The sequence below is a fragment of the Hordeum vulgare genome, chromosome 5H, assembly GCF_904849725.1.
Source record: "Hordeum vulgare subsp. vulgare chromosome 5H, MorexV3_pseudomolecules_assembly, whole genome shotgun sequence".
Taxonomy (NCBI): Eukaryota; Viridiplantae; Streptophyta; class Magnoliopsida; order Poales; family Poaceae; genus Hordeum; species Hordeum vulgare.
Window position 1 is genome coordinate 19,937,896 of NC_058522.1, and position 11,032 is coordinate 19,948,927.

Sequence of the window (11,032 nt, forward strand, 5' to 3'; positions counted from 1 at the left end):
CAGACAGCAAAGATGGAGGGGGAGGGGAGGGGAAGAGAAGGCAGACGGCAAAGATGGACGGGGAGGCAGACGGCAAAGCCTCCGTTAACCCCTAACGGAGGCAACGCCTGTCGGCTGCCGTCTCGAGCACTTTGCCGACTGCTCCTAAGGAAAGCTGGCGGCAAAGAGCTTTGCCGTCCGCTTTGGTGGGGCAGACGGCAAAGAAGGTTCTGTGTTGTCGTAGGCTGACGCAAAAAATTTGCCGGCCGTGAGAATCTTTGCCGTCTGTGATATTGTCTTTGCCATCCGGGGTATTGTCTTTGCCGTCTGTGATGGCAGACGGCAAAGAAGCTGATTCCTGTAGTGAGTGCTCTGGTTTATTTTGTTTGTGCATACGCTCAAAGATCAGAATCATAATGTGAATTCGAAAAAATTTGATTAAGATGGCTACTGCTATCTATGTTGCTGGATTAAATTTCCTAGAAAAAGAAGAAAATATCACATCTCTGTTTACATCCATACTCTTTGGGTTGAGCCTGTGGCGACTCCCCTTCTTGATGTATCCTCCTAGGAAACAGAAGCTCGTGTATCTGCTTCTCTGCGCTGAACTCCGAACTAGCCTGCAGTGCAAAAAATATTCAGAACCTCAAAAGCATGAAATGCAAATATCTCCACCATCGATCCATTTATTGTTTAACACACATGGTCCATAATTACAAATTTGTAGGCAAAAGCTGAACCACTGACCTTTGTAGGGAAAGCAAATCTCAGTGTCTGCACTTGTGTTCCTTAGCACAATCTCAAGTCGAACCCAAGGCAGTCCACGCCGATAATTGTTGCTTCCTGAAGAATTATAGCCGGCATGCATGGTGGTTTAATACGGACTTCGAGATGTTCAGTTTATCTCTAGCCTAATTTAATAAGTTAACAAAGTGCCCATGAGAAATCTGAAGAAATATATTAGTACCTCCACTTGGATGGCCTTGCACCTCCAACAGAGTGATTTCAAAGCTTGTGTTATCTTGTCTCCACCGGCTCTCAAGCGCGATATTATGTTCGGTGCAGAGTGCGTGATGATGTCCTTTCTAGATTTCCGGTATTCTTCTATCTTTACCTTGGGCTACAAGGAAAAAACACGAGGAAAACATTGCTAGCGCTCAAGATTGTACAACGACAATTCTGCAGTCACATAAGATTTTATATTGTTAATTCACCATGTTTTTAAGCATCTATCCTTCCTTGCCTAGCATGCATAGTCCTTGCCAAGATGAAGCATGAGGCTTTCTTTGTTAGTGGTGACCTTGTAACTAGTATAATTCTTTTTTTTAATTAGATGGAGGGAAAGGCTGTCGCCTTCGTTTTGAAATGAATATTGTTGATTCTTCTATTTTTTGCTGGATTAAATTTCCTACAAAAAGAAGAAAATATCACATCTCTGTTTACATCAGTACTTTGTTGAAGACATTGTTTTGAGAGTGAGGATTATCTTCAGGGTGAAAGCCCAAGATTTACGATCGGACGACGACGGTGCTAATGCAATGTTTCCTTCTTGGAGGTGTCGTTTTTGAAGTACTTGGACGTCAGGTGTTGTCTTGGTGATGGTTGTGCTGCTGCTGCAAGTACTAAATCTTTGTAGCGGGAGTTTTCCTTTTTAGTTTCTTATTCATTTTCTTAGGTTGTGTGCATCTGTCATGCCATTAGGACATTGCGTTGTTACACAAGCTGGATGTAACTGATATCTTCATGGTATTAATATACTTCCTTCATTTCAAAATAAGTGTCACTCACTTAGTATAAAATTTATACTTGTTTATTTATAAATTTGCGACATTTATTTTAAGACGGGGAAGTACTCTTTATTAAAAAAATCAGTACTCTTTGGGTTGGGCCTGTGGCGACTCCCCTTCTTGATGTATCTTCCTACGAAACAGAAGCTCGTGTATCTGCTTTTCTGCGCTGAACTCCGAACTAGCCTGCAGTGCAAAAAATATTCAGAACGACAAGAGCATGAAATGTCTCCACCACCTGAGCTGCAAGGCACCACCACCAGATGTGTACTAGAGTACACGAGTGTCAAAAAGGTCAAGCTTTAAGCATGAGATTTTCTTCACATGACTAACGCCGGGTGCGCCGGGTCATCATATATGTGTCGACCCTTCCCTTGACCGACGAAACCTTGGGATAACAAGTTGACTGGGGGCGGACAAAACATTGGGTTATCTTTTACAGAATCATATGAAATCTTCCACAGATTTTCCATATCGCCTTTAGAGCAAGTACAATATTATAGCCAGCTGCTGGTTATAAGACATTAACATGTCATCTATAGTCCATCTTATAGCCAACATGTACAATAGTTCATTGCAAAAGTGTACTATTTCTTTATTATATGGTTCATCTTTCATACTCACAAAATGCCTAGAAGCACGTGCTAGAGCTGGCTCTTAGCTAAGAGCCCGCTTACCTTCTCTCTCCTCTTCTCTTTCCTCTAACTAAGCAAAAATATATTAGTTTATTTGTTATAGCCAGCTGACTCAGCTCTATTGTACTTGCTCTTAGAAGACTTATTACATGCAAAACCATGCACTTGGTTAATCAAGTGCCAATTAATAGGCAAAATCATGATGAGGACGATGCGAATCAAAACTGGTCTCCCTGCTTCCCAAATCAGATCATTTCCCTACACCCCGGATTAATTAGCACGTTGCTATTGGCCCTGTCAGGGAATTTACTAATTCAGTGGCCCAGCGAGCTAGCACGGACACATGCGGGCCAAACAAAGACTATCATTGAATTGGTTACATTTACGTGCAGCGGCAGCAGCCAGCGGCTAGGCCCCCATCGAGCGCATTATGAGATGGTGTTTTTTTAAAAGGACTAGACTAAAAAAAAAAAATTAGTCCCTAGGTAAAGAAACAGGAGAGATTTTTTTTAAGGGACTAAAACAAGACTTTATTGAAAGGACTTTGTTCTTTAGTTCCTCAGACTAAAAAAAAGTCTAGTATCTTGAAAAGAAACACCACCTGAATCTAGTACAATGGATTAATGATACTGTAGTTTTGAATTGGATGTTGTACGTTTATGCAGCGCCCGGTGCAATCATAGAAAAAATGTGTAGTATTTTTTCACTGATAATAAAACATAATATTACAAAAATATCAATAGAAATTACTTAAAAATGTCTCGTGTGATGCCCACACAGCGTCCTATACAAAACACACATTATTTGGCGCTGATTTGGGCCGGACGTCTCTAGGAAGTGGTTGCTTATTGTCACACCGATGATTTTGGAGTCACACCGATTCCACCCGATCATCAGAAAATTGAAGAGTGATTGGCTAAAATTAAGCCGCACATTACAGAGGACGTGGTAAAAATGTTTTCTTGTGTGTGGGTGGTTCACTCTCCCTCCTGTGGTGTCGTGGGGACGACCCTAAAGATGGACAATGAAGCACATTCGGGGACAAGCTGAGAGGTCTTAATATCCAAGACATAGTTGACGTTGCAAGAGCCCTGGACATCACCGGCGGAGCTATGTGTATCTTTTTGAGCCCTGGACATCACCGGCGGAGCTATGTGTATCTTTTTTGGGGGGGGGGGGGCACTGCCCCAGCCCTAGGATCTTTTGTGAAGAAATTTTTTGTGTGGTGGTATAGATTGAGAAAAATAGATTTTTTCCTTTAGGAATCCATTTTTTGTCACCCCCCCCCCCAAATGATCCCATCCTAGCTCCGCCATTGCTGGACATGGTGAAGAATGAGGGTTTCTGCGCTGAACTGAGGAAGGGAAAGCCTCTGACATGACTTCGTGAAAAATATGGATATATGATGTAAGAGGATCCATATTTGCATTATTTGTGTGGCCAATAAAAGAAAATAAAATACTCAAGTACACATATCATTAAAATATCAAACGAATATCAATTTCGCATGATTACACATGACTTCTCACATGTTATCGAAAACAAAAGTAACTACTTACAAATCATCATCAGGCTCAAGATCAGAGGTATAATAAATATGATAAAAGATGTGAACATATTATCTTCCACCAAGTAAACCAACAAGCATCAACTATGAGATGTAATCAACACTACTAACAACCCACAAGTATTAATCCGAGGTTTTAAGACAAAGATTGAATACAAGAGATGAACTAGTGTTTGAGATGAGATGGTGCTAGTGAAGATATTGATGAAGATTGGTCCTCTCACGAAGGAGGAAGCATTGGTGATGACGATGACTTCTCTTTCCACCTCCCAGAGGGATGTTTCCCTCACTAAATCACTTTGTCGGAGAGCAAAAGGGCTCCTATCCACGATCAGCAGAGCATGAATCTAATTCCCTCTGTATCTAAATAATTATAGTTAAAAAAAGCTAGTCCACTTTTTCTTAACTACATTACTTAGATACAAAAAAAGTAGTATAATGGATTGATGATATTGTATTTTTGAATTGGATGGTGTACGTTTATGCAGCGCGCGGGGCAATCTTAGAAAAAATTGTAGTATTTTTTCCACTGATAATAAAACATAATATTAAAAAACAAATAGAAATTACCTGAAAAATGTCTCATGTGATACCCACATCAGCGCCCTATACCAAATACACACTATTTGTTCTCAAAAAAAAAGTACACACTATTTGGCGCTGCTTTGGGCCGGACGTCTCTAGGAAGTGGTTGCTTGTCTTCACACTCATGATTTTGGAGTCATAACTGTTCCACCCTATCATCAGCAAATTGAAGAGTGATTGGCTAAAATCAAGTTGCGCCTTACAGAGGACTAGGTAAATATTGACAATGGAGCACATTCAGGGACAAGCTCAGAGCTCTTAATACCCAGGACATAGCTGACATCGCGAGAGCCCTGGACGTCACCGACGGAGCTATGTATATGAGAGGGGGGGCAGTGCCCCCAGCCCTGGGATCTTTTGTGAAGACTTTTTTCCTGTGGTGGTATAGATTGAGAAAAACAGATACTTTTTCTCCTTCAGGAATCCATTTTTTGTCAAGCCTCCCCCACCCCCACCCCAATGATCCCATCCTAGCTCCGCCATTGCTGGACATGGTGAAGAATGAGGGTCGCTGTGCCAAACTGAGGAAGGAAAAGCCTCTGACATGAGTTGGTGAAACGTTGGATATATCATGTAAGAGGACCCATATTTGCATTATCTATGTGGCTAATAAAAAAAACTCATGTACTCTCGATCCATATTTTGGTGGATTTTTTCATTGTATTTCACATAACTATAGATGCCCCCACGAGGGAAAAAATGCTTCATCGATCCATGCTTCCTCTTCGTGTTTCTCCTTGAGAGAGAGAGAGAGAGAAGGACATTAGAATCACCAAAAAAAGTATAAATGTCAATAAAAAATCATGATGCAAAATTGACATATCGCGACGACAAATGGATGCAGCTGGAGAGATCAGGAAGGTACTGCTCATAGTTCCCTGTGCTGGAACCGTCCGCCGGAGATTCTAGAACCACAATGGAGTTACCTCCTCCCCCACCGCTGCAACCACCTTCTCCTTGCAAAGAACCTGAAAGCATGTTGCTCCTCCACCGATGCTGCAATCGACGATGCAAAAAAGTACAACCATTTGATTCGAAAGATTCAACAGACGGTATATCAAGCTTAAACCGAAATACCACACACAGAAAAAAGCTACAACGTTTCATATGAAAGCTTCAATCGTAGTTTGAAAAAGCTTCGAGAACTACCCCGTGCACTAAAAAATGCTACAACCATTCGTGTGAAAGCTTCAAACCATATTAAAAAAAAGTTTCAACCGGCAAAATAAAGAAGTTCCATCCGACCAGTTCGAAATAAAATAAGCTACATGCGTTGAATTGGAAAGCTTCAACCAACTTTATAAAAAGCTTCAACCGGCTATATATAAAGCTTCAACCCGTGAGTACACAACGCAAATGTTGCAATCATTGACATGAAAAGCTTCAACCAGAGACCAGCGACAAAAAGTTGGAGCTTGCATCTCACCATTGATGCAACCGACTACTGCGATGGCTTCACGACGGAGCTGCAGCAGTGACGAGCTCCATGGGGCCGGCGGTGAACTACTGGCGTTCGCCGAAGCTGCGACTTTTGCCCGCGGGACCTGAATGTGACGGACCCGATGAGAGCCACATCGTAGAGAGGGGTGCGGCCGTTGGGGGGGAGGACACCGGGGAACAAGCGACAACAACGCTGGTGCGGAGCGTCCGACGGCAACGGGCGCATGCAAAAGTTCATCGATATTCAAAAAAGTTCATAGAATTTTAATATTTTAGAAAGGGTTCATTTATTTTCAGAGAAAAGGTCATCAATCTTAAAAAAACATTCATTGAAATTTAAAAAAGTTCATTGATATTTAAAAACTTTATAGAAATTTCAAAAATCAACCGGCGTCTAGATGGGCTGGCCCATTTACGAACGCCACAAATGCCAATTAACAAAAATGCACGTTAACTAACGCTTATGGCGTCAAATAGGAGATGTCGGTTAATCGTGTGGCCAGGACGCGGCCGGCCGAAAGTTTTGGGCCGGCGCCTATCATCCCCCTCTTTTGATTGTCTTTTTAAGGGTAGTTTCTATTGTTTTTTTGAAGGGGGGGGGGGGGGCTTTTTAAGCTTCTGGAATCCAGTCCATATCAGAATGCATAAGTAGCTGCACCTCTAATGCTCTAGTGAGTACTTCGAAGAACCCAATTGGTCAGAGTGCTCTGGTTTATTTTGTTTATGCACACGCTCAAAGATCAGAATCACAATGTGAATTCGAAAAAACTTGATTAAGATGGCTACTGCTATTTGTGTTGCTGGATTAAATTTCCTACAAAAAGAAGAAAATATCGCATCTCTGTTTACATCAGTACTCTTTGGGTTGAGCCTGTGGTGACTCCCCTTCTTGATGTATCCTCCTAGGAAACAGAAGCTCGTGTATCTGCTTCTCTGCGCTGAACTCCGAACTAGCCTGCAGTGCAAAAAATATTCAGAACCACAAGAGCATGAAATGCAAATATCTCCACCATCGATCTACAAATTTATCTCACATGGCCCATAATTACAAATTTGTAGGCAAAAGCTGAACCACTGACCTTTGTAGGGAAAGCAAATCTCAGTGTCTGCACTTGTGTTCCTGAGCACAATCTCAAGTCGAACCCAAGGCAGTCCACGCCGATAATTGCTGCTTCCTGAAGAATTATAGCCGGCATGGTGGTTTAATACTGACTTCGAGATGCTCAATTTATCTCTAGCCTAATTTTATAAGTTAAAAAAGTGCCCATGAGAAATCTGAAGAAATATATTAGTACCTCTACTTGGATGGCCTTGCACCTCCAACAGAGTGATTTCAGAGCTTGTGTTATCTTGTCTCCACCGGCTCTCAAGCGCGATATTATGTTCGGTGCAGAGTGCGCGATGATGTCCGGTCTAGATTTCCGGTATTCTTCTATCTTTACCTTGGGCTACAAGGAAAAGACAAGAAGGAAACATTGCTAGCGCTCAAGATTGTACAACGACAATTCTGCAGTCACACAAGATATTATATTGTTATTTCACCATGTTTTAAAGCATGTATCCTTCCTTGCCTAGCATAGTCCTTGCCAAGATGAAGCATGATGCTTTCTTTGTAAGTGGTGACCTTGTAATTAGTATAATTCTTTTATTTTAATGAGATGGAGGGAAAGGCTGTCGCCTTCGTTTTGAAATGAATATTGTTACTATTTTTGCAGGTCATTTTCCGAGCTACAGGATGGATCCGTATGTGATCCTTACTAAGCATGTGGAAATGCAGGAGCTTATGATGTCTGGTTGCAACCAATGGCAGATGGTAGCATGGGATACATACAACTGGTTTGGATGTGGGTCCAAGTAGGTTGGCATATTTTCCTATTTTCACCGGTTTGTGACTTTTCACATGGTTGATTTGTACTTGTGCACTGGAGATTGATAACTTCTTCTAATAATTGGTGTGTGCATCGAAATGATGCAAACACTAGGGAAAATCCTCCTTTTCTAAAAAAAGACTTACATAGTAGGCATGAGCATATAGAGTTTCGGCCCTCTTGGAAAATTAATATGGCATATCAAATGAAATAGACATACCTCTGTACCATATGCAGTGATCAGCTCAATGCTGAGAACTTCAACCTTGAAAAATGTAGCCCCACTTCCCTTTTTGTCGTCTTTCAGTGGTTCATCACCTGCCGAAATTCCGGGAGCTGTAAGATTAGTCCTATGTTTCAGGAAAGCAAATATGTGATGAATGGAAGGTTCATTTACAGGTTCGTTGCAACAACCATTTAATAAATGCCTGGAAACCATGGTGCTCTCTTCAGCAAACGCAGGTCTCAGCTGACCCTCAACAACAAGGCTTGCAGGTGGTCGGTCCAACCAATCTATACTTGATTTGCTCGCATTCTGACAATAAAAGTTAAGAGCAGAGTGGCTAATAAAGTGATTCAGAAAGGGTGGTACATAAGCTGATGGATGCTAATTGAGTTTCAATAATCTACCTCCACAATCATCCTCGCAAAGTATAGTGGATGACAAGAATTTACAGTTTCAAGGTTGGACCAGTTAGGTGCATCATCATCTTCATCATCATCATCCCCATCTTCTTCATCAACAGCATATATGCCCTCCTACATGTTTTCAGACACACAGCATCAAGGTAAATCACTGAACTATATTGCTGTTGGCCAGTTTCCCAGCTGTGAAGAATTTTACTACCTCCTCATATTCATCATCAGAATCGCCAGAATCATCGTCTTCTTCCTCCTCTTCTTCTTCTTCTTCTTCTTCTTGTGCAAATGAAGTTGATGACGCTGCCGCTAGATCCAAGTCAGCAAAGACATCTGTGTTATCGAGTCCAATGATAACATGCTGCAGATACCAACAACATATTAACTTAAGTGCAGGCACAAGCCACAAGACACAACACTACATAATTGACCTTTTCACGAAGATAACTGGTTTTTTTTCGGGATTGAGAAGTGGAGAATTATATCAGAATTGTTACCCTTCATAAAAATAAATAAAAGAATTGTTACCGCAATCTTGTCGTCTCCCATAATGTTTTCCATGACCGCGTCGTCGTTGTCGACCTCGAAGTAAATATCTGAGTAGATTGCCACACGTACGTAAGCTTAATGGAAGAAAAATGACAGTTGCACAAATTATGGACCCAAGTAACCAGCCGCATATATACCTCCATTCTCGTCGGTCAAGTAGGGGAACTCGGGCAGGATGATCCTCTCGTGCACGCCGTCATCGATGAGCGTGGAGATCATCACCGTTGCATTGTTGTTGACCTGAGCATGCATATTGCACGATTCAGCACTGGAGACTCAATTTTATTGACCGAAAGCAGTAGGATTTTTTTTCTTCCAATTTTTTATTTTCTTTATGGAATTGTTCTCAAGTAGAAAGGAAAACATACCAATCAGGTGGGGAAACACAAATCAACTAAAAGACTATCTAACCCTGAGGTGGGGAAACACAAACCAACTAAAAGACTATCTATTATTCATAGATCAATCTTGTTTATCTGAAGTTAAAGACCGATGGTTCAGTTGTTTATCTGAACAACCAAAGCTGTCATAGCCTGAAATTCAGAGTACGCTTCAAAACAGACAGGGGCAGATAGAATAACTCCCGAGGGTCATTGCATTGCACTGCTGAATACTTCTGACTGACCGTAATAGTCTCCTCGCACTTGACAGAAATGCAGTGCAGAAGACTCTAATGGACGGAGCAAATTTTCTGACCTCCACGATTGTCCGGGCGGATTCGGCGTCGGTGAGGCGCGCGGGCTCGCCGTCGTCGAGCTGAAGCGTCTCGGCGATATCCTCCCAGGGATGGTAACGGCCGCCCCTGCCCGACGGCGGCGGCGGCTCGCCCGGGTGGTCCGGCGTCGCACCGGCACTGCACCGTCCACACAGCCGAATTCAGCGACTGTAGCACTGACAAAGGCACAAAGCACATAGCAGGCGCGCACACATTCATCCGTATCATGTCACATCATATCATACCGGCAATGGCTGCTCCGGCGCGCGTGCGCGCTGTTGCTCCAGGAGGGGCAGTGGCAGCGACAGCGCGAGGAGTGAGGCGGGAGGGCCGAGCCGCCGGGTTTCCTTAGGGAGAAGAGGCTAGCGGGCTGTGGGGGGCGGCGGGGCTGGGAGAAGAAGGGCTGGTCTGGCGCTGCTGCAGCGGCGGCGGCCACCATCAGCATGGTACACCATGGAACGGAGGTGACCGAGCTGAGAAGTCAGCAGGATGGATTTGAGTGCAAGGTGCACTTTCTGGCCCGCCTCTCATTTTCTATCCGAAACTGACCCGAATATAATGCCAGCCAGGGATAATACTCCTGCACAGCGCGGTGCGCAACACCGGACGTCGAGCCGTCCTCGCTTTCGCACAGCACGGACGTGCGACCCAGCGACCGGGTGGACGGCCCATTTCTATCCTGGTTTTGAGAACCTTCTATAGAGTGTTTTTATCCAGTTCTTTATGTCTCTTTTTCCTTTTTCTTTTAGGACCGTGCTACGCGTCGGCCGGAGGATCTTATCCGTCGTCTTGCGAGTCGTCCGATTGTATGAGATGAGACGTTATTTCTTCTTATTTATTTTTTGTAGCAGTGTTTTTTTGCAAACTCTCTTCTTCTCTAACTTTCTGTGACAAGAGTCATGTGACAAAAAAAATCTTTTTTCTATTTTTCTGCAATAAGACCTCTGTTACAAAATCTTCGCTTCTCTAATTTCCTGCAACACGATATCTGTTGCAAACAAAAAACTTTACTTTTCTGTAACAAGACCCTTGATGCAGAACTTCTTCTTCTCTTTCTATAACAAGACCTATGTTGCAAAACCTTCATTGCAATACGACCCAACATCTCCAGCCTCTTTTATGTATTCCTGTAAAAATATTGTTGTTGCGAAAACTTGCAAGAACACCGACTGTTGCAGCGGAGAGAGCAACCCGTTGTCTCTGCAGCACCCGTGTTTTTACGAAGAAGGAAGGACGTCAGTGGCCGCCGCCGATGTGGTTGGGTTGCA

At 43.0% G+C, this 11,032-nt stretch overlaps 1 protein-coding gene and 1 long non-coding RNA gene across 3 annotated transcripts; both read right to left on the minus strand.

Annotated features, from left to right (window-relative positions):
- Positions 1–541: 541 nt before the first annotated feature.
- Positions 542–817, minus strand: LOC123398599. Its single transcript, XR_006610208.1, has 2 exons — positions 727–817; positions 542–599 (listed from the first exon to the last, which is right to left on the minus strand). It is a non-coding gene; the product is annotated as an uncharacterized LOC123398599 (long non-coding RNA).
- A 5,869-nt stretch (positions 818–6,686) lies between these two features.
- On the minus strand, positions 6,687–10,306 carry LOC123397985 (uncharacterized protein At3g49140-like). 2 transcript variants are annotated; one of them, XM_045092494.1, is made up of 11 exons: positions 10,010–10,305; positions 9,746–9,902; positions 9,187–9,289; positions 9,029–9,096; positions 8,709–8,861; positions 8,492–8,620; positions 8,276–8,396; positions 8,082–8,179; positions 7,289–7,441; positions 7,073–7,168; positions 6,687–6,948 (listed from the first exon to the last, which is right to left on the minus strand). In XM_045092494.1, exons 1-11 carry the CDS (start codon positions 10,207–10,209, stop codon positions 6,844–6,846), a joined length of 1,383 nt encoding a protein of 460 aa, XP_044948429.1. In that variant the 5' UTR covers positions 10,210–10,305; the 3' UTR covers positions 6,687–6,843. The 2 variants fall into 2 exon arrangements, with proteins under 2 accessions (XP_044948429.1, XP_044948428.1); XM_045092493.1 differs by having other exon boundaries at positions 8,082–8,396; positions 10,010–10,306.
- Positions 10,307–11,032: the final 726 nt, after the last annotated feature.